Raw genomic sequence first — 23,835 nt, 5'->3', positions numbered from 1 at the left:
CTGCTCTCTCCCCTAAGTGACGAAACTTCCTTTTTGGGGTAATTGTTGGCTTTCCACCATCGATGAAAATCTGTACGCCGCCTTAACGAAACCTGTCGGAAGTGATAATCCGCACGATTTAGAAAAAGATACCGTTGAAGGGGGGCAAGGGACTGAAAAAAAAAGGACAAAAGCTTCATTGACTACAGGATCATCATCATCATCAATCGTATTTATTGAGCGCTTACTATGTGCAGAGCACTGGACTAAGCGCTTGGGAAGTACAAATTGGCAACATATAGAGACAGGATGATAGCTGTTGGGGATGTGGAATCACCTCGGGTGTGTTTCCTTTTGTGCTTTGAAGCCTTCTCAAAGTCTTTTCGACTGTGAGCCCACTGTCGGGTAGGGACCGTCTCTATATGTTGCCAACTTGGACTTCCCGAGCGCTCAGTACAGTGCTCTGCACACAGTAAGCGCTCAATAAATGCGATTGATGATGATTCTCAAGTCGTAAACTAACCCTGGTGGTCCGTCGTTTTTCGATTAAGGACCGTTTAAAGATCCATTGACTCCCTTTCTCAAAGGAAAGGAAAATTTGCCCCCCCAAAAAATAATGTAAAGGCATTGTGATGAAAACAGGAATGCTCTTTGGGTCTCCTGAATTGCAGTCAGCACTTAGAGCAGTGCTTTGCACACAGTAAGCGCTTAACAAATACCATTAGTAGTAGTGAAGCCGGGAGACCCACTCTAGGCCAGAATTGCTTTTATCTGCAGCCAGAAATATGGTGAATTGTATTCTGGACAAAAAAAAAAAACGAAAAGTAAGCTCCTTGTGGGCAGGGAACTTATCTGCTGATTATTGTATTGTCCTCTCCCAAGCGCTTAGTACAGTGCTCTGCACATTGTAAGCGCTCAATAAATACCGTTGATTGATTGTTATGCTTCTCACACTGTGAGCCCCCTGACGGATTTGGCAAAGGGAATTATAATTTGTGAATTATATTGGAAGTAGAGATTTCCATCGGCAAACCCCTCCCGGTTTACATCTGTTCCGTATGCGTTGGTGTCGCTCATCACGAGCATCGACTGGTAAGCGCTTAGCACAGTGCTCTGCACACAGTAAGCGCTCAATAAATACGACTGATTGATTGATTGATTGGTATGTAAAAACGGTCCTCAGTGGGAATTGTCCATGTTTCTTTTTTCAATAAAAGGCTAAACACGAGATTGGGTTATCATTTTCATTTTTTAAAGCCCAAGAACCTACCAGGGGGTCAGTCCAACGGTCTGGCCAACCCCGTGTTTGTTATCTGACAGGGACCCCAGGGCATTGAATAATCGTCAAGTGCTTAGTACAGTGCTCTGCGCACAGTAAGTGCTCAATAAATACGATTGAATGAACTGTGTTATTTAAGCACTTACTACAATTCCGGCGTGGCTCGGTGGAAAGAGCCCGGGCTTTAGAGTCAGAGGTTATGGGTTCAAATCCTGGCTCCGCCACTTGTCAGCTGGGTGACTTTGGGCAAGTCACTTCCCTGTGCCTCAGTTCCCTCATCTGTATAATGGGGATGAAGACTGCGAGACCCACGTGGGACAACCCCATCACCTTGTAACCTCCCCAGTGCTTAGAGCAGTGCTTTGCACATAGTAATCGCTTAACAAATGCCATCATTATAATTATTACTACTGCTACTACTAATGATAAGTACTTGTACTTCCCAAGCGCTTAGTACAGTGCTCTGCACACAGTAAGTGCTCAATAAGTACGACTGAATGAATGAATAATAATAATAGTTATTTAAGTGCTTACTACATACCGTCATCATTATTATTAATAATAATAATAATGGCATTTATTAAGAGCTTACTATGTTCAAAGCACTGTTCTAAGCGCTCGAGAGGTTACAAGGTGATCAGGTTGTCCCACGGGGGACTCACAGTCTTAATCCTCATTTTCCAGATGAGGTAACTGAGGCCCAGAGAAGTGAAGTGACTACATACCATCATCATTATTATTAATAATAATAATAATAATAATAACAATGGCATTTTATTAAGCACTTACTATGTGCAAAGCACTGTTCTAGGCGCTGGAGAGGTTACAAGGTGATCAGGTTGTCCCACATGGGGGCTCACAATCTTCCCATTTTACAGATGAGGTAACAGGCACAGAGAATCAATCAATCAATCGTATTTATTGAGCGCTTACTGTGTGCAGAGCACTGTACTAAGCGCTTGGGAAGTACAAGTCGGCAACATATAGAGACGGTCCCTACCCAACAGTGGGCTCACAGTCTAAAAGGGGGAGACAGAGAACAAAACCAAACATACTAACAAAATAAAATAAATAGAATAGATATGTACAAGTAAAATAAATAATAGAATAACAAATATGTTCAAACATATATACATATATACAACTTGTACTTCCCAAGCGCTTAGTACAGTGCTCTGTACACAGTAAGCGCTCAATAAATACGATTGATTGAATGAATGAGTGAATGAATGAGTGAATGAATGAATGAAAAAGCGCAGAGGCGGGCAGAGCGGCCTCAGCGCACGCGCAGTGGGAAGAAAAGAGCGGAGGCAGCCTTGGCGCACGCGCAGTAGGTAGAAAAGGGCGGTGGAGGCGCACGCGCAGTGGGCGGAAAAGCGCCGAGGCGGGCAGAGGGGCTTCGGCGCACGCGCAGTGGGCGGAAAAGCGCGGCGGAGGCGAGAGCGGCCTCGGCGCACTCGCAGTGGGAGGAAAAGCGCGGCGGAGGCGAGAGCGGCCTCGGCGCATGCGCAATGGGCAGAAAAGCGCGTCGGAGGCGAGAGCAGCCTCTGCGCAGGCGCGGTGGAGGGTGCGGCGGTCTCTGCGCCTGCGCAGTGGGGGAAGCGGAGGCCTTCGGCCACCTCCGCGGGGCCATCATGGCGGAGGGGGAGCCTGGGGCAGGTACCGCCTTTTCCCTCCCTTTTTCCCTCCGTTTTTTCCTCAATTTTCCTCAGTTTTTCCCTCAGTTTTCCTCAGTTTTCCCCTCAGTTTTCCTCGCCACGTTGGGGGACGGAGGAGGAGGCCGGTTCGGGGCCTGATGGCGGGAGAAGGGGGAAGAAACCAAGCCGCAGGAGGGAAGGGCGAAGAGGAGCCACGGGAACCGCACTTAATATCAGTTATTAACAATTAATAATAATAATAATAATGGTTTTGAAGTGTTTACTACGTGCCAGGCACTGTTCTAAGCGCTGCGGTAGCTCCAAGATAATCCCTGTCCCTCATGGGACTCACAGTTATAATCCCCTTTTTTTTTCTTTTACAGGTGAAACAACTGAGGCCCAGAGAAGTGTATAATAATAATAATAATAATAATAGAGATAGTAATTATGGTATTTATTAAGCGCTTACTACGTGCCAGGCACTGTTCTAAGCGCTGGGGTAGCTCCAAGATAATCCCTGTCCCTCATGGGACTCACAGTTATAATCCCCTTTTTTTTTTTTACAGGTGAAACAACTGAGGCCCAGAGAGGTGTATAATAATATAATAATAATAGAGATAGTAATTATGGTATTTTATTAAGCACTTACTACGTGCCTGGCACTGTTCTAAGCGCTCGGGTAGCTCTAAAATAATCCCTGTCCCTCATGGGACTCACAGTCTTAATCCCCTTTTTGTTTTTTTGCAGGTGAAGCAACTGAGGCCCAGAGAAGTGTGTAATAATAATAATAATTATTATTATTATTATGGTATAATAATTATTATGGTATTTATTGAGCACTTAATATGTGCCTGGCACTGTTCTAAGCGCCGGGGTAGCTCTAAAATAATCCCTGCCCCACATGGGACTCACAGTCTTAATCTCCCTTTTTTTTTTTTTTACAGGTGAGGCAACTGAGGCCCAGAGAAGTGTATAATAATAATAATAATAATAATAATAGCAATAATAATAATGGTATTTATTAAGCGCTTAGTACATGCCTGGCACTGTTCTAAGCGCTCGGGTAGCTCTAAAATAATTCCTGTCCCTCATGGGACACTCAGTCTTAATCCCCTTTTTTTCCACAGGTGAAGCAACTGAGGCCCAGAGAAGTGTATAATAATAATAATAGAAATAATAATGATGGTATTTATTAAGTGCTTAATACGTGCCTGGCACTGTTCTAATCACTCGGGTATCCCTAAAATAACTCCTGTCCCTCATGGGACTCACGGTCTTAATCCCCTTTTTTTCCACAGGTGAGCAACTGAGGCCCAGAGAAGTGTATAATAGTGATAATAATAATAATAGCAATAATAATAATCGTATTTATTAAGCGCTTAATACGTGCCTGGCACTGTTCTAAGCGCTCGGGTAGCTCTAAAATAATTCCTGTCCCTCATGGGATTCACAGTCTTAATCCCCCACCCCCCTTTTTTTTTTTTTTTACAGGTGAAGCAACTGAGACCCAGAGAAGTGTATTATAATAATAATAATAATAGCAATAATAATAATGGTATTTATTAAGCGCTTAGTACATGCCTGGCACTGTTCTAAGCGCTCGGGTAGCTCTAAAATAATTCCTGTCCCTCATGGGACACTCAGTCTTAATCCCCTTTTTTTCCACAGGTGAAGCAACTGAGGCCCAGAGAAGTGTATAATAATAATAATAATAATGGTATTTATTAAGCGCTCAATACATGCCTTGCACTGTTCTAAGCGCTCAGGTAGCTCTAAAATAATTCCTGTCCCTCATGGGACTCTCGATCTTAATCCCCTTTTTTTCCACAGGTGGAAGCAACTGAGGCCCAGAGAAGTGTATAATAATAATAATAATAATAGCAATAATAATAATGGTATTTATTAAGTGCTTAATACGTGCCTGGCACTGTTCTAAGCGCTCAGGTAGCTCTAAAATAATTCCTGTCCGTCATGGGACTCACAGTCTTAATCCCCTTTTTTTCCACAGGTGAAGCAACTGAGGCCCAGAGAAGTGTATAATAATAATAATGATAGCAATCATAATAATGGTATTTATTAAGCACTTAATACGTGCCTGGCACTGTTCTAAGCGCTCGGGTAGCTCTAAAATAATTCCTGTCCCTCATGGGACTTTCAGTCTTAATCCCCTTTTTTTCCACAGGTGAGCAACTGAGGCCCAGAGAAGTGTATAATGATAATAATAATAATAATAATAGCAATAATAATAGTGGTATTTATTAAGCACTTAGTACGTGCCTGGCACTGTTCTAAGCGCTCGGGTAGCTCTAAAATAACTCCTGTCCCTCATGGGACTCACAGTCTTAATCCCCTTTTTTTCCACAGGTGAAGCAACTGCGGCCCAGAGAAGTGTATGATAATAATAATAATAATAATAGTAATAGCAATAATAATAATGGTATTTATTAAGCGCTTAATACGTGCCTAGCACTGTTCTAAGCGCTCGGGTAGCTCTAAAATAATTCCTGTCCCTCATGGGACTCTCACTCTTAATCCCCTTTTTTTCCCACAGGTGAAGCAGCTGAGGCCCAGAAAAGTGTATAATAATAATAATAATAATAATGGTATTAAGCGCTTAATACGTGCCTTGCACTGTTCTAAGCGCTCGGGTAGCTCTAAAATAATCCCTGCCCCTCATGGGACTCACAGTCTTAATCCCCTTTTTTTTACAGGTGAAGCAACTGAGGCCCAGAGAAGTGAATAATAATAATAGCAATAATAATAATGGCATTTGTTAAGCACTTACTGTGTGCCTGGCAGTGTTCTAAATGCTGGGGTAGCTTTAAAATAATCCCCGTCCCTCATGGGGCTCACAGTCTTAATCATCTTTTTTTTTTACTGGTGAAGCAACTGAGGCCCAGAGAAGTGAGTGATAATATTAATAATAATGATAATGGCATTTGTTAAGCGCTTACTAAGTGCCTGGCACTGTTCTAAATGCTGGGGTAGCTCTAAAATAATCCCTACCCTTCATGGGAGTCACAGTTTTAATCATCTTTTTTTTTTACTGGTGAAGCAACTGAGGCCCAGAGAAGTGAATGATAATATTAATAATAATGATAATGGCATTTATTAAGCGCTTACTAAGTGCCTGGCACTGTTCTAAGTGCTGGGGTAGCTCTAAAATAATCCCTGCCCTTCAGGGGAGTCACAGTCTTAATCCCCTTTTTTTTTTACAGTTGAAGCAACTGAGGCCCAGAGAAGTGAATAATAATAATAATATTGGCATTTGTTAAGCGTTTACTGTGTGTCTGGCACTGCCCTAAGCGCTGGGGTTGCTCTAAAATAATCCTTGCCCCTCATGGGACTCATAGTCTTAATCCCCTTTTTTTTTTTACAGGTGAAGCAGCTGAGGCCCAGAGAAGTGAATAGTAATAATAACCATAGCAATATTAATAATGGTATTTGTTAAGCGCTTACTATGTGTCTGGCACTGTCCTAAGAGCTGGGGTAACTCTGAAATAATCCCTGCCCCTCATGGGACTAACAGTCTTAATCCCCTTTTTTTTTTTACAGGTGAAGCAACTGAGGCCCAGAGAAGTGAATAATAGTAATAATAATAATAGTAATAATAATAATAGCAATAATAATAATGGCATTTGTTAAGCATTTACTGTGTGTCTGGCACTGTTCAAAGTGCTGGGGTAGCTCTAAAATAATCCCTGTCCCTCATGGGACTCACAGTCTTAATCCTTTTTTTTTTTTTACAGGTGAAGCAACTGAGGCCCAGAGAAGTGACTAATAATAATAATAGTAATAATAATAATAGCAGTAATAATAATGGTATTTGTGAAGCGCTTACTACGTGTCTGGCACCGTTCAAAGCGCTGGGGTAGCTCTAAAATAATCCCTGTCCCTCATGGGATTCACAGTCTTAATCCTCTTTTTCTTTTTACAGGTGAAGCAACTGAGGTCCAGAGAGGTGACTAATAATATTAATAATAATAGCAATAATAATAATGGCATTTGTTAAGCGCTTACTATGTGCCAGGCCCTGTTCTAAGCGCTGGGGTAGCTCTGAAATAATCCCTGTCCCTTATGGGGCTCACAGTCTTAATCCTCTTTTTCTTTTTACAGGTGAAGCAACTGAGGTCCAGAGAGGTGACTAATAATATTAATAATAGTAGCAATAATAATAATGGCATTTGTTAAGCGCTTACTGTGTGCCAGGCACTGTTCTAAGCACTGGGGTAGCTCTAAAATAATCCCTGTCCCTTATGGGGCTCACAGTCTTAATCCTCTTTTTCTTTTTACAGGTGAAGCAACTGAGGTTCAGAGAAGTGTCTAATAATAATAATCATAATAATAGCAGTAATAATAAAAGCATTTAAGCGCTTACTACGTGCCTGGCACTGTTCTAAGCGCTGGGGCAGCTCTAAAATAGTCCCTGTCCCACAAGGGGCTCACAGTTTTAATTCCCATTTTACTGGTGAAGTGACTGAGGCCCGTAGAAGTGAAGTGACTTGTCCAAGGTCACACAGCAGACAAGGGGCAAAGCTGGGATTAGAACCCAGGTCTTTCGGACTCCTGGGTCTGGGCTCTGTTCATTAGGTCATGTATATATGATTGTTTGATTGATTAATTGATTGATTGGAGTGAAACATTCCAGCTCTGACTTCTGGCAGATTGGGTGGGACTTTGTACTTGCTCTTAATTTAGTTCTCCTGGACCTCAGTCTTAGGGATATCCGGTGAATGTCACCGATTTAGTAATTAAAATCATTTCAATCTCTTGGCTTTTGATCCAGAGGCAGCGGCTTTACTTCCTCGAGAGAGTCGGAATTCTCATCCCAGTTGCAGAAGTCTGAGAAGACTGGATTACAGTAAGAATCAGAGAAGAAATAATAGCAATAATAACCCACCACCTCCCTGGCAATTTTCTCGTCAGGATCCTGCCCCCGAGACCCGTATCGGGAACCAGCAGGATCCCAGTGATCCGGAAAACAAGTTTAGGGCCAAAGAGACTTTTCCTAAGGTCGGGACTTTCAACAAAACGTCCAAGAACCAGGAGTTTCAGCACTATCAGTGGCCGAAATCCGGCAGAAGGAAGTCTTCCAGATCCCAGGCAAAACCAACTCTTCCCCATTCTGCCGCGAGACCGGGTCGTTCAGATACGGCGCCAGAATCAGAACGGGGAGTAGATCCCAAAGAGCACGGCAGCTTGACTTGTTCCGAGGGCCAAAAGGATATCGGTAACGAAGAGAACAGAGGAGCGAAACCGAAGAAAAGAGCCCATCCGGTGCACGGGTTGGGCAGGGAAGAGAAAGGAAAAGCCAAGTCTGAATGGAACCAGCGGAAAGAAGAGATGTCGGAGGCCGCACCCCCTGCGAGTCCGGCTCAGGCCGAACCTTCCCGAGCGGCAGACGGAAAAACAGGCTTCGACGCCTGTGCCCTTGGTTGCGGTGAACAGAAGAGGCTTCCGTTTCCAAAGAAGAGAGATTCCCGGGAGTCCGAGTGGTGCCAGGCCCCGCCAGATAAAGAAATTCCGAAGCCGCAGGAGGGGAAAAGGAATAGAAACACGAGAGCCAAAAGCTCCCTTTCGTGCGTCGCCAAAGAAAGGCCGCAGAAGGCTACTGACCAGAGAGGGACGATCACCGGAGGCTTTCACGCGGGGGTTGAGCCGGAGAAATGCGCTGGGAGAAGGCAGAAGGAGCCCAGGGTGACTCAGCTTGGTTGGAAAAAGAAGAGTGAGGTGCCGGAGAACAAAGAAACCTATACAGGTAAGTTTAACTGGGTCGATTAAACTAGGAAAAAAAAAAATGTTCGAAGGAGAGGGGAGAAGAGGGAAGGAAGGGTAATGGGAGATAATAATAATGATATTTGTTAAGCGCTTACTATGTGCGAAGCACTGTTCTAAGCGCCGAAGGGATACAAGCTGATCAGGTTGTCGCACGTGGGGCTCATAGTCTTAATCCCCATTTTACAGGTGAGGTAATTGAGGCACAGAGAAGTTAAGTGACTTGCCCAACGGCACACAGCTGGTCAGTGGCGGAGCTGGGATTAGAACCCATGACCTGTGACTCTCAAGCCCGGGCTCTTTCCACTGAGCCACGCTGTTTTGCTACGTGGAGGGAGCCAGGAAGAATGGAGTAAGGATCAGTTAGTGGCATTTATTGGGTGTGTACTGGTGTGGAGCACTGTACTAAGCGCTTGGGAGAGTACAGTAGAGGTGGTAGACTCTGGGTAAACTCCTGCCGTCCACAAGCTGCAATCTTGTGGGATTCCTCCTTCCATTTTTGCTACGGCTGCCTTTTTTTTTCTTCCCGTAATGCTACTTGTTAGGCATTTACTACGTCCTAAGCACTGGGGTGGATACAAGGTAATGAGTCTCTGTCCCACATGGGGCTCACGGTCTAAGTAACAGGGAGAAAAGGTATCGAATCTTCATTCTGCAGTTGGGGTAACTGAGGCCCAGAGACGTGAAGTGACAGGCCCAAGGTCACACAGCAGACACGGGACAGAGTCGGGATTGGAACCCACGTCCCCCATCTCCCAGGCCCTTGCTCTTTCCACTAGGCTACACTGCTTGCCACGGGACTGTTCCTCAGCTTCCTCGTGGGAGGGTTTCCTTCCCCTCTCCTTTTTTTTTTAGATGGTATTTGTTGTATACTAACTGTACCATTCATTCATTCAGTCGTATTTATTGAGCACTTACTGTGTGCAGAGCACTGTACTAAGCGCTTGGGAAGTACAAGTTGGTGACATATAGAGACGGTCCCTACCCAACAACGGGCTCCGGGCACTGTATTAAGTAAAAGATAATCAGGTTGGATGCACGTGGGGTCCCCAAGATCCCAGGCCTTGGGGAATAGAGTCCAAGATTGGGAGTCACAAAGACCTGGGTTCTGATCCCGGCTCCGCCTCCGGTCCGCTGTGTGACCTGGGGCAAGTCACTTCACTTCTCTGGGCCTCAGTTCCCTCGTCTGGGAAAAGGGGATTAAGACTGGAAGCCCAGCGTAGGACAGGGACTGTGTTCAACCTGATTTCCTCCAGGAGGCCTTCCCAGACTGAGCGCATTCCTTCCTCTCCCCCTCGTCCCCCTCTCCATCCCCCCCATCTTAACCTCCTTCCCTTCCCCACAGCACCTGTATAGATGTATATATGTTTGTACATATTTATTACTCTATTTATTTTACTTGTACATATCTATTCTATTTATTTTTTTTTGTTAGTATGTTTGGTTTTGTCTCCCCCTTTTAGACTGTGAGCCCACTGTTGGGTAGGGACTGTCTCTATATGTTGCCAATTTGTACTTCCCAAGCGCTTAGTACAGTGCTCTGCACACAGTAAGCGCTCAATAAATACGATTGATGATGATTTGCTCGTATCCCCCTAGTGCTTAGTACAATGCCTGGCATATAATTAACGATTAACAAGTATAGTTTTTTGGTTTTTTTTTTTTAAAGGAGGGCATGGTCATAGCAGATAGCTGGTGTCAGCCCATCCCGCCCAAGGAAGCGGTGACACCCCCTGGATTGTTGTTTGGTTCCAGAGTCGGCTTATTTTAGGGTAGTTGGGAATTCAAGAGAGGGTGTGTCCTTGGAGGGGACCAAAGGTCACTGTGTCCTGGGCTAGAACTTACCGGGTGTCCCTTTCCCCACCTCTTTTTCATCATCATCATCATCATCAATCGTATTTATTGAGCACTTACTATCATCATCATCATCATCATCATCATCAATCGTATTTATTGAGCGCTTACTATGTGCAGAGCACTGTACTAAGCGCTTGGGAAGTACAAATTGGCAACATATAGAGACAGTCCCTACCCAACAGTGGGCTCACAGTCTAAAATTTTTCAGTCCTCTTCTTCCCCAACAACTCCCATCTTCAGTCCTTGCACTAGGATGCCGTAGGTTCTTTGGAAATGTTCTGTGCTTCTTTCTTATTTTTTTTTCTTGGCAAATGTTTTCCGCTCTGAAACTTTTCAACATCAGCAGAAGGGTAGACAAGCCTTCACGAGGAAAGCCTGCCTAGCTTGCCTTGCCGCCTAGCTCTCCTTCCCTCTCAGGACTGCACGTGTGGAGGTCGTCATCATCATCATCAATCGTATTTATTGAGCGCTTACTATGTGCAGAGCACTGTACTAAGCGCTTGGGAAGTACAAATTGGCAACATATAGAGACAGTCCCTACCCAACAGTGGGCATTTGTACACTACGGCTGAGGATTGGGTCACTGTTCCAAGTGTTTTAGCCCCACATAAGCGGCGACCAACCAACAAAAAGGGCAGATACTACAGCTGTTAAAGGTTGTTACCTGCCTTTCTTCAACAGAGAAGAAGAGGTTCTTCATTCATTTTCCCCTTCTTCCTAGGTCATCACAACAAGCCTGGAAATTCACACGGTTCTCATGGCCAGGGATGAAGCATAATGGCTTAATCCCTTCTGAAAGTCACTCTTCAGAACAACAATAATAATACTTGTGGTATTTGTGAAGGGCTTTTTATATATGCTAAGCAGTGGAGTAAATAGAGGGTCATCTGGTTGGAAACAGTTCCTATCCCAGGCGAGGCTCAAGGTTGAAGCAGGAAGGAAAACAGACATTGAATCCCCATTTTATAGATGAAGAAATCCCGTTTTATAGATGAAGAATCCCATTTTATAGTAGGTGAAGAAGTGGAGGCACAGAGAAGGTAAATGACTTGACTTCTTTTAGACTGTGAGCCCACTGTTGGGTAGGGACTGTCTCTATGTGTTGCCAATTTGTACTTCCCAAGCGCTTAGTACAGTGCTCTGCACATAGTAAGCGCTCAATAAATGCGATTGATTGATTGATTGATAGTCACACCAGGCTTAGTGGAAAGGGCATGAGCCCCGGAGTCAGAGGACCCGGATTCTAAGTCACACTGCTTTTTTTTTAATATTGCATTTAAGTGCTTACCATGTGCCAGGCACTGTACTAAACACTAGGACCGGTTCTCTCAAAACCAGTTGGGTTTTGGGTTTCCCTTCTCAAGGGCGTGCCCCACTGCATGTTTTATTTCAACACGTGACATTAAAGACTGGAGTGATTTTTCTGTTGTCCTCTCTTACGTTTCGTAAGGATCCCTAATAGAGCAGCTCACTTCGGAAAAATACGAGTGCCTGGTGTGTTGCGAGGTGATTCGGATGATGGTTCCAGTGTGGAGCTGTCAGAGCTGCTACCACGTGTTTCACCTGAACTGCATTAAGAAATGGGCACGGTCACCCTCAGCCCAAGCGGAAGGTTAGTGGGCTTTCTCTTCCTGCGTAACCAGTCGAAAGAAAAATCCCAGTGGATGGGTTATTGCAAGAATAAACTCGACTCGAAGCTAGTCAGAAATTGTAATTGTTTACTAGACGTTCGCCGCGCGGCACAGATGACGTTGGGCCGGTTTTTAATTTTTTACCCACCCCGACTGACGTTTTTCTTGACAGATGGGAACAGCGGTTGGCGATGCCCGGCTTGTCAAAACGTCTCAGCCCGAGTTCCCGGCACGTATACTTGTTTCTGTGGTGAGTGTTACTTTGCAACAGTACTCCAATGCGCGTTTCAGCCCCAAATGTCAAAGGTAGCGTATCCTTCCAGACTTCTGAACAGAATCGACCTAGTAACACTTCCCCAAAAACCATGAACTTCCATAAATGAGTCACAGAACTGGTAGCTATTGGCCGTGTTTCAACAGAGTAATTAGAACTTCACTCAGCTTTGATATTTGTTCTTGGGTTTATGCCTTTCCTTTACTTTCCCTCAGAAACCTGGAGCCGGTCCTTCCCTGGCTTCCTTCCCCAGAAGGCTTAAAATGGTCAGCGAAGCATGTTTGAAATGTAAACTCTTGGGTCCGTCCGGAGGTAGAGCTGCAATCGGGCGATCGTCCCGAGTCCCGATCGTGGAAGGGGCTTCTTGATCCTAGTGACCCTGACCTTGGAAGTCAGTGGATCCCAACATTCCCAAATTCTTGGACCTGGGGCTTGGGGATTTGGGAGAGTGTGGGCTCTCAGCCTTGAAACTGCATATTGTTATATCCCAGGGGCTTTAAGATGCTGCTACGCAGGGGATAGAGTAACCTCTTGCTACAACCAAACCCCTAGATGATGATGATAACGGTGGCTTTTGTTAAGCGCTTACTACATGTCAAGCACTGGGATAGATATTCTAAGATAATCAGGTTGGACAGAGTCGCTATCCCACACAGGGTCCCCCGGGCCCCAAAACCAGGTTGCCTGTTGCTTCCATTTTATATTTGTAGACCCGTGGACATCTTCAGTTGCGTTTTTCATCTTTTCTTACTGTTATTCAAATGAGGTGTTGTTTGGGAATATCAGGTGTGCAGCGTGTCGTTCACAGAATAAATGGATATGTATATTTATTTATTTATTTTATTTGCACATATCTATTCTATTTATTTTATTTTGTTAGTATGTTTGGCTTTGTTCTCTGTCTCCCCCTTTTAGACTGTGAGCCCACCGTTGGGTAGGGACTGTCTCTATATGTTGCCAATTTGTACTTCCCAAACGCTTAGTACAGTGCTCTGCACATAGTAAGCGCTCAATAAATACGATTGATGATGATGATGATATGTTTTTAGGCAAGGTGAAGAATCCAGAATGGAACAGAAATGAAATTCCCCACAGCTGTGGTGAGCTCTGTAGAAAGAAACGGCCAGGCCAGGACTGTCCGCATCCCTGTAACCTGTAAGTACACGTTAGTCGTTCGAAATGTGTCCTCCTCATTCCTTGTTTCCACTTAACTGGAAGATATTGGAGATTGGCTAACCGACTCGGGCGTTGTAATCCGGGTTTAAGACCCGAGTAGCAGAGGTTCCCCCCACACACACACACCCCATCCTTCCCTGGAGATCAGATCTGGATCTGTAGGGGGAAAGTGGTACCTTGTCTCAGCATTCACGCTTTCACGGTGTCACCTTTTCCTTTCCTCCGCCGCCTGTTCGCAGGCCGAGCGGTCCCGAGGCTGTGAAGGAGGGTCCCCCCCCCCCGCGCGCCGTTCCCATTCCTCCTCGGCATCTTTGGGACCCGTGGCGTGGTTCTGTGGACTGGCTGGTTTCGGGGCCTTTTCAGGACACTATTTCCCGGCTGATGAGCCCCTTCCTTCCTCTCCCCCTCGTCCCCCTCTCCATCCCCCCCATCTTACCTCCTTCCCTTCCCCACAGCACCTGTATATCTGTTTGTACATATTTATTACTCTATTTATTTTACTTGTACATATCTATCCTATTTATTTTATTTTGTTAGTATGTTTGGTTTTGTTCTCTGTCTCCCCCTTTTAGACTGTGAGCCCACTGTTGGGTAGGGACTGTCTCTATATGTTGCCAATTTGTACTTCCCAAGCGCTTAGTACAGTGCTCTGCACATAGCGCTCAGTAAATACGATTGATGATGATGATGATGATGGTCCCCCCTTGGCGTTTTTAACTAAGACCAAGGAATCGTGTTTCTCTGATGGGAAAACATCCGACTTGGGGCTCTGTGAGTCAAATGGAAGTAAACCCCACCTGTTAAGTTGCCGACTTGTACTTCCCAAGCGCTTAGTTCAGTGCTCTGCACGCAGTAAGTGCTCAGTAAATATGAATGAATATTGACGCATACACACACACCCTCTAGACTGTTAGCTCGTTGTGGGCAGGGAATGTGTCTGTGTCTGTATTGTCCTCTCCCGAGCACTAAGCACAGCGCTTTGCACACAGTAAGCGCTCAATAAATACTACTGGCTGACTGGCCCTGCTCCCAGACCCCCAGAGACCCGAATAATCCGTCAGCGGTCAGTCTGCCTTTACCCCTCTCCCACCCCCGCTTCGCCAAAAGGGATTCGGGACTAGGCTCAGTGTTCAGCGGTTTTCCCTGGCCCTGTTTCCGGGATTGAACATAAAATTATAAATTCAAGGCATTAATTACCAACTTCATCCCAAGGAATAAAGAGGATCAGTATAGCCTTTATTGCCTAGATATTTTAGCATCTTTAAGACATAGAAAACATTCTGCAGCATGAATATGACAAAACGGTTGTGAATTGGTGGGTTCATTAGCCTTTCCTTTTTTTTTTTTTTATTTATTTAAGTCTCTGCCATCCAGGACCTTGCCCATCCTGCCCGGCCTCTATGATCAAAACCTGTGAATGTGGACGAACAAGGTGAGATTGGAATTATTCCCCGACCAACTGATGTCTGTCCCTGTTTAATACTTACCCATCTCCCTGTACAAGTGAGGATTGGATAGATGTATAGTATAACGACTAGAGCTCAGGTCTAGGAGTCGGAAGGTCATGGGTTCTAATCCAGGCTCCGCTACTTGTCTGCTGTATTGCCTTGGGTAAGTCACTTCACCTCTCTGGGCCTCACTTACCTCATCAGGGGTTGAAACTGTGAGCCCCACCTGGACGGGAACTGTGTCCAGCCCGACTTGTTTTGTATCCACCCGTGATTAGTTCAGTGCCTGGCACAAAGAAGGCACTTAAGAAATACCACAATAATTAGGATTTCCTCTTTCCGTCTACCTCACAACTTCAGTTTTCGTTTCCCCCTTTTCCTTTCACTGGACGCTGGCGAATCGGGGCGGACAGAGTCCCTGTCCCCCATGGGGCTCTCAGTCTTAAGTAGGCGGGGGTTTTATTTTATTTTTATTTTATTTTATTTTTTATTTTATTTTGTTAGTATGTTTGGTTTTGTTCTCTGTCTCCCCCTTTTAGACTGTGAGCCCACTGTTGGGTAGGGACCGTCTCTATGTGTTGCCAACTTGTATTTCCCAAGTGCTTAGTACAGTGCTCTGCACACAGTAAGCGCTCAATAAATACGATTGATGATGATGATGATGATGAGTAGGATTGAATCCCTTTATTACAGGTGAGGAAACGGAATCACAGAAAAGTGAAGCGACTTGCCCAAAGTCACACACAGGAGGCAGAACTGGAATTAGAACTCAGGTCCTCTGACTCCCATTCATTCATTCAATCGTATTTATTGAGCATTTACTGTGTGCAGAGCACTGTACTAAGCGCTTGGGAAGTACAAGTTGGCAACATAGAGAGACGGTCCCTACCCAACAGTGTGCTCACAGTCTTCCTCTAGGCCACACCATTGGACTGTGCATTGGTTCAATGAGCCCGGGCTTTGGAGTCAGAGGTCATGGGTTCAAATCCAGGCTCCGCCATTTGTCAGCTTTGTGACTTTGGGCAAGTCACTTCACTTCTCTGGGCCTCAGTTACCTCATCTGTAAAATGGGGATTAGGACTGAGCCCCACGTGGGACAACCTGATCACCTTGTAACCTCCCCAGCGCTTAGAACAGTGCTTTGCACGTAGTAAGCGCTTAATAAATGCCGTCATTATTATTATGAAGATCGATCTTTTTCTCAATCGGATTTCCAAATGGGTGTGCTTTGCACTGAAACGTGTCTACCTCAGCGCTTAGGACAGTGCCTGGCACATAGCAGATGCCCAACAGATACAGTTTTTGGTGATCTACAGATATGAATCAAAGACATAGCTATCCTGGCAGGAGGCAGAGGCGGGGGGTTGGGTGTGATCTCCATGCCAGGGCAAGCGCTTAGTACAGTGCCCTGCACACAGTAAGCTCTTAATAAATATAACTGAGTGAATGGATGAATGACGGCTGGGGTCATTCCAGATTGAGGTGCTGCCATCGTCGGTATCGAGGAAAGAGCACTTCCATCCTTCTCATAGTGCTCCTGAAGGTGACTTCTGCAAGATTCGGGCTCTTCTTTTTTCATCTGGTTTCATTTGCCCTCACATCTGCTTTTTAAGTCTCTGGTAATTGACAATCAATCAATCAATCGTATTTATTGAGCGCTTGCTATGTGCAGAGCACTGTACTAAGCGCTTGGGAAGTACAAATTGGCAACACATAGAGACAGTCCCTACCCAACAGTGGGCTCACAGTCTGAAAGGGGGAGACAGAGAACAAAACCAAACATACCAACAAAATAAAATAAATAGGATAGAAATGTACAAGTAAAATAAATAAATAGAGTAATATGTACAACCATATATACATATATACAGGAAAAAAATAATAATGGTATTTGTTAAGCGCTTACTATGTGCAAAGCACTGTTCTAAGCACTGGGGAAGATACAAGGTTATCAGGTTGTCCCACATGGGGCTCACAGTCTTAGTCCCCATTTTGCAGATGAGGGAACTGAGGCCCAGAGAAGTTAAGTGACTTGCCCAAAGTCACACAGCTGACAAGTGGCAGAGCTGGGATTCGAACCCATGACCTCTGACTCCAAAGCCCATGATCTTTCCACTAAGCCACAGCTGCTTCTCTGACGCCACTGTATTCCCCCGTCCTCATTCCGAGGCTTTTGGAAATTTTCTACAAGGTTAAAACAAAGGTCGGGGCAAAGTTTCCCAAAAGCAAACTTGGCGGGGTTCATGTCCCCTGGGTCACACGGAGGCCTGTGGTTTCCAAACCTAAAATCCGCAACAGGTCTGATTTACAAATACAAGCTCGCCCGTAGAATTTCGAATCGTTGGTATCAAAATAAATCCGTATTATTCTCCAAGGGAACGTGTGTTTCAGAGTAACTACTACAAACCTTAGGTTTAAGTTATTTAGGCTCAAAAAGCTCTGGCTAATGGTGATGTATTTGATGTGTTCAGTCATTCAGTTCGCTGTGGACAAGCCAACACAATTCACTGTTCTAACGTGTGTGGGAGTCCTCTGAATTGTGGTCAGCACAGCTGTGCTGAATTGTGCCATGGAGGCCAGTGCCAACCTTGCCAGCTTATACTACAGCAGGGTACGTATTTGTGGTTTCGATTTTCTTCCCCGAAATCATCACGCAATCATTGGTGTAGGTTAAGATCCTAATTTTACAATCCGACGTAAAAATGTCGTTTGGCGGGTTCCAGGGTGTGTGATTTTTCTCATTTCTGAGTTTAGTCTAGGGTCCGTAATGAGAATCACCATCAGGCTGATCCAAGGAACCTGTTTATTTGATTAACTCGTGGATCGTCTTGAGACCAGAAGGGCTGTCTGACTTCATGCCCTGAAGTGGATGCCTGTGGCAGCAGAATTATTTTAGAGAAGCCCCTTCTTAATTCAAGGGCTTGCAGGGTGGACGAGGGAGCTCGGTGACTTTGGCGGGTAGACAGAACGGGGATTCCAACATTTTCCTTCTCAAAAGGCTGGAAGCCGTCCAGGCCCGCTTTTCTTTTTGGGATGGTGAGGGGAGTTGATCGGAATCTGGCTTGTCACAGGATGTAGTTGTGGATAGACTTTGAAAATCCCCGCTCTGGGAGTTTTTAGAGAAAACCCCCCCGCTCCTTCGTCCGCAAAATGGACCGACTTCTTAGGTAACGACAAAATCTATAGAAAAGGTTTTCAGGTCATTATCTCGGGCATCTTCGGGCTTCCGGAATTATTTTAGATGAGTTTTGTGAGGAGTCGGAGAAACCATTTCTGACCACGCATAGAAACCACCCATGGCACTTCCCACTCTCCAGTCTGCAAACATTCCACCCTCTTTCACACAACCTGAGAGCCCAAGCAGAAAAACTAGAAAGAGAAGTTGAGTGTTTATATCATTTTATGGATCAGTCTATTTTTTCGTAGGCCCCTGGCTGACCCCATGTTGCATGTTTCTGGGACCCGTGTAGCTCTTCCCTGTTTTATACTGGGCTATTCTTGTGTTAATGAGGTTTTCTGGATGGGCAGAGAAGACACATACTCTTCCAGTTTGACAGTCCTTAAAATGTCATTTGGAACTGAAAAGGATGCGTAAATTTCTTTTTCCTCCCACACCCATTTTTTTTTTTAATAAGGTATCTGGGTCAGCCGGTTTTTATGTAACATAAGCAATCTCGGGTCAACGAGCCAGGATTCTTAGAGGAATAGGATTGGATGTCATCCTAGAAAATCATTCTGGTCAGGAATGGCCCATCTCCCATCCCTAGCTTTTTTCCCTCGTGACTCATAGACCTTTTTCCCTTTAATTTATGCAGATCCTTCCTGAACCTAATGGTGTTCTTTTTTTTCTGTTCAACTTTCTGTCCAACTTTGTTTCCACCTACTGTGTCCTTACAGATACTCGCAGCTACTGGCCTCCCCCGTCCACTCTGCTTCTCCACGTTTCCTCTTCTAAAGTAGTTCCCAGTTTGTTGGGCGAGGCGAGTGGTTTCTGTTTGTGTCTTGGAGAAGACCTTCGGTTTTTGGAGGACATCTTTCATTAGACCGTCCACAGTACTCCAAGCAGGTCCAGTTGTAGCCCCAGATTCTGACGTTGGGCAGGGGGGCTGATGCTCCTTTTGAGGAGCGAAGGAAGAATAGCGGAATAAAGACTTTGGACTTTCCTCCCCTCCCCTTTCCTTCGCGGTTCCTCAGGACAGGGCTCCCGTCCAACACATTCCACATTCAGTTGGGCCGTAGCAGATGTTTCCCAGCGCACTCATTGTGCCTTTGGCTAGAGCGCTGTTGGGAATTAGGGGATATTCCTCCCAAGAACACGAGGCCGCCTGAGCTTGGCACGCTGAGACGTTTCTGGCAACACTGCAGCTCTGGCTTTCCTCGACGCAAGGTTTTGCGTGAACTCACCTTCGATTCCAAGCGATCTGGGCCTACCCTACCGAGGAGTCAAACAGATTCATTGGGGATTTACTATGTCCTAAATGCTTGGGGAGAGTACAGTGCCACGGAATTAGCAGTGCCCAGTGCTTAGAGCAGTGCCTTGCACGTAGTAAGCGCTTAACAAATGCCGTCATTATTATTATTATTGTTGTTGTTATTATCCCTTGCTCCTAAAGAGCTGACAGTCTGGAGGGAGGAGACAGGCATTAATACGGATAAGTAATTTCTAGAGAACTACCTCCTTGTGCTTGGCACGTATTAAGCCCTTAACAAATGCTGTTATTATTATTCTGCATTGTTTTTCAGTTCACCCGGTTCTGTTACATTCTTGTCTAAGGTCATCTCTTGCTCCTCTGGATTTCTTAGCCCACCTCAATCAATCAATCGTATTTATTGAGCGCTTACTGTGTGCAGAGCACTGTACTAGGCACTTGGGAAGTACAAGTTGGCAACATATAGAGACGGTCCCTACCCAATAGTGGGCTCACAGTCTAGAAGAGAAGAGAGTCACCTCGGTCACCCATCGTCCAGGTTTTCTGTCCCGGCCCCCGCCTTCTCTTCTTCAAACACATCTTCAGCCACCGCTTTGAATTTGGGCTATCTTCCACTTTATATACCCTCTTCAGGACTCATGGGGAAGGATGATTTTTGATTTGCGTTTTTAGGAGGTGATTTCTGATCAGCTTGGCCCATTAGAAAACAGCCCGCTAAATTCAACTTCTCGGAATATAATGCATTTAGAGTAATTAGTCAGTGTAGGGAATAGTCTCATCGTGGTCAGAAAGTTTTTTTAGGGTTTTCAGGTTGAGTTGTTATGCTTTAAGACGCGTTTTAAAACCCTTTACAACGAATTAATGACCTTTTGTTTTTGGAATCTGTTTTTCTTAAGTATGTTACTGTGGGAGCACCTCACAAGATGTGTTATGTGGAACAAACACAAAACCGTCTGATGGCTTTGGGGACTTCAGCTGCTTAAAGATATGTGGCAAGTAAGGTTCGATTCTATTTCAACACGTGAAAGGGGAAATTGTGTCTTAATCGATAGTCACGCGGTATCGCGTTGTCTTTTCAGGGCCTTAAAATGTGGAAACCATCTCTGTTCCCAAGTCTGCCACCCTCGGCCCTGCCATCCGTGCCCACGACTCCCACATTTAGTGCAGTTCTGCCCGTGTGGGCAAACTCCTCTTAGTAAATTACCGGAATGCGGAAGCGCGGAACGGAAAACGTGCCTGGACCCCATCCCGTCCTGTGGAAAGATCTGTGGCAAGCCCCTGCCTTGTGGCTCCATAGGTAACTGAAAAGAATTTGAAGTTTCCTCGGAGGTTTTGTGGTGTCCCTTAAGGGGAGGGGGAAAGAGGGGAAGGTGGAGGGGAGGTCCCCTACCCGGCCGGAGAGAAGCAGCGTGGCAGAGGGATAGAGCAAAGTCTCGGAAATCAAGACCTGGGTTCTGATCCTGCCGTGCGACCTCAACCAAGTCACTTCATCCGTTCAGTCGTATTTATTGAGCGCCTACCGCGTGCAGAGCGCTGTGCTAAGCGCTTGGGATGTACTCTGTGCCTCCGTTCCCTAATTTGCAAAATGGGGCTCTCTCCTACTTAGAGCGTGAGTCCCACATGGGACCTGATTATCTTGTATCTTAGATAATCTAAGATTATCTTCTCTTGTACCACCCCGTGCTTTAGCAAGTGCTTAACACCTAATATTATTATTATTATTATCATCCTCCTTCCTTCTCCCTCCCCCCCCGTTCCAATACCTGTCCTGAGTGAGTAGGAATAATAATAATGGTATTAAGCGCTTACTATGTGCAAAGCACTGTTCTAAGCACTGGGGGGATACAAGGTGATCGGGTTGTCCCACGGCGGGCTCACAGTCTTCATCCCCATTTACAGATGAGGGAAGCACAGAGAAGTTAAGTGACTTGCTCAGAGTCACACAGCTGACAGTTGGCGGAGCCGGGATTTGAACCCACGACCTCTGATTCCAAAGCCCGGGCTCTTTCCACTGAGCCACGCTGCTTCTCTCAAGGAGTGTGTTGGGAGAGGAAGGTGACAGGCGCTGGTCGGAGGGAGAGCAAGTTATTTCATCATCAATCGTATTTATGGAGCGCTTACTATGTGCAGAGCACTGTACTAAGCGCTTGGGAAGTACAAATTGGCAACATATAGAGGCAGTCCCTACCCAACAGTGGGCTCACAGTCTAAAAGGGGGAGACAGAGAACAAAACCAAACATACTAACAAAATAAAATGAATAGAATAGGTATGTACAAGTAAAATAAATAGAGTAATAAATATGTACAAACATATATACATATATACAGGTGCTGTGGGGAAGGGTAGTTGTTGGAAATAAGCATTTCCACAGCTGTGCTAAAATGTGAAAAATCTTTTGTCACTCGGCAAATTCCTGTGTGTATTTAGATTTCGTTCACACCTGTGAGAGCCTCTGTCATGAAGGAAACTGCGGTCCTTGCTCTCGCACCTCCAACATTTCCTGTAGGTGTGGCTCCAAAACGAAGGTAAATTCAAGATAAAATTCCCTTCCCGGTTCTGTTAAAAAGACGCCAGTCTTCTCTGCAGTCTGATGACGATTTCTTTGTTTTTTAGGAACTTCCTTGCGCCCTCCTTAAAACCCAAAGTAAGTAAGATCATGGAAATTTCTAACCTAGGACATTTGGCGGCTAAAACCCGCAAGCTGAAAAATGCTGTGGGAAAGGAAATAGAACTGAAAGTATCGTACGCGAGGTGCGCGGTATATTGGGATGCCGTTGACATTTGTAACAAAACTGCGGGGACCCGATGTCTTTTTGACAGTTCTTCAGACATCAAGCACGTGCTAGAGGGAAAGAATTTTCAGAAGAGAAGGAACCGTTCATCAGATATAAAATGATTAGCTCTGGGTTAGCATTGGTGACCACTGTTTCTTCGACGTGCTTAACTCGCCGCATTTTAAATCGTGAACTCTTAGTTGTAAAAAGACTTGGGCCTGTTTAAAGGCAGAGGGGAAGAAGCCGACGGAGAGTGAGCGGTTGAGGAGATTTTATCAAGTGGGAGGGAATGGGATTTGATGTGCATGTGGAGGGGGGTGGCATTGGAGAGGAGGGAGGAGATCTCCGAAGATATTGCTGGAAAGGATGGGAAAGTAAAAGAGGGGGTCGAGAGAAGTGGGGATGGGGGTGTCATCCGTAAAATGGGAATTAGGGCTGTGAGTTCCATGTGGGACACAGACTGTGTCCAACCCGATGATCCTAGGACACTACCTGGGACGTAGCGACGTAGTTAACAAATATCGAGAAAACAAAAAATTAAGAAAAGAGAGCGCCAGGAGGGAGCAAAGTCCGGGCCTTTCCAGCCTCTCCTCTAGTGGATAGTTGCATAATTAATCAGGTAGTTGGGAGGTGTTTCTTTAGAGAGAAGCATTAAGTCGCCTAACTCCCTTAAACATTTCTTTGGAACCATAATATTGCGTTTATCTGTGTCAATGAATCGCCCTTGTGTGTTTGTAATTATCGGTCAGAGTCAAGAAGTGACTTTCGCCTTTGGGGGTTGACAGTGCTTTGTCTTTTTGTGTTTTCTGAATCTGACCAACAGCCGACGATACCTTTATTTGCAACAAGAGGTGTAATAAGAAACGATCGTGTGGCCGGCACAAATGCAGCGACATTTGCTGTGTGGTGAGTCTCCAAACCAGAAATAGTTGTGTTGAGCTAAATGTATGTGAAAGGATAAAGCTGGCCAAGTGGCAAAATAATAATCATTATTGGGGCATTGGCGAAGTGCTTATTATGTGCCAGGCACTGTACTAAATGCAGGGGTGGGTGCAAACAGAGCGGGTTGGACCCCAGTCCTTGTCCCACATGGGGCTCTCAGTCTTAATCCCCATTTTAGAGATGAGGTGACTGAGGCACTGAGAAGTTAAGGGACCCGCCCGAGGCCCACAACAGACAAGTGGCGGAGGCGAGATTGGAACCCAGGTCCTTCCCACTCCCAGATCTGTGCTCTACCCACTAGCCCCCGGTAGCAATCTCAATAGCAATCCATTTGGGAATGAGTCCAGGATTTGAGCCGTCCGAGAAATGGGATTGCTTCTGTTTTTCTTTTGCCTTGAGCGTCGGTGAGGATTTGAAATGAAGAAAGCCGTCCCTTTCGTTTAACCGCCTAATGTTTCTTCCTAGGATAAAGAGCACAGGTGTCCTCTAATTTGTGGACACAAACTCAATTGTGGCCTTCATCGATGTGAGGATCCTTGTCACCGCGGCAACTGCCAAACATGCTGGCAGACAAGTGAGTGTGTTGGTGGAATCTCAGCGGTCACCTTCGCTCTTAAAACTTGTCCTGGGG

The 23,835-nt window shown here is 45.4% G+C and overlaps 1 protein-coding gene across 1 annotated transcript in view; it reads left to right on the top strand.

The window, feature by feature from the left end:
• The first annotated feature begins 2,855 nt into the window (after positions 1-2,855).
• The window catches only part of NFX1 (nuclear transcription factor, X-box binding 1), a 36,533-nt gene continuing 15,553 nt past the window's right edge, over positions 2,856-23,835 (top strand). The window contains exons 1-13 of the mRNA XM_038770319.1: positions 2,856-2,917; positions 7,682-8,653; positions 11,978-12,139; positions 12,331-12,408; positions 13,482-13,587; positions 14,969-15,040; positions 17,528-17,667; positions 20,383-20,482; positions 20,566-20,783; positions 21,916-22,013; positions 22,102-22,132; positions 23,086-23,168; positions 23,670-23,778. Of these exons, the coding sequence (XP_038626247.1) occupies positions 2,893-2,917; positions 7,682-8,653; positions 11,978-12,139; positions 12,331-12,408; positions 13,482-13,587; positions 14,969-15,040; positions 17,528-17,667; positions 20,383-20,482; positions 20,566-20,783; positions 21,916-22,013; positions 22,102-22,132; positions 23,086-23,168; positions 23,670-23,778 (2,194 nt within the window). The 5' untranslated portion in view covers positions 2,856-2,892. The remainder of the gene's footprint in view (positions 2,918-7,681; positions 8,654-11,977; positions 12,140-12,330; positions 12,409-13,481; positions 13,588-14,968; positions 15,041-17,527; positions 17,668-20,382; positions 20,483-20,565; positions 20,784-21,915; positions 22,014-22,101; positions 22,133-23,085; positions 23,169-23,669; positions 23,779-23,835) is intronic.

Source organism: Tachyglossus aculeatus, chromosome X3, assembly GCF_015852505.1.
Source record: "Tachyglossus aculeatus isolate mTacAcu1 chromosome X3, mTacAcu1.pri, whole genome shotgun sequence".
Classification (NCBI taxonomy): domain Eukaryota; kingdom Metazoa; phylum Chordata; class Mammalia; order Monotremata; family Tachyglossidae; genus Tachyglossus; species Tachyglossus aculeatus.
Note: the sequence above shows the minus strand (reverse complement) of the source record. Positions and strands in the feature narration are given on the sequence as shown.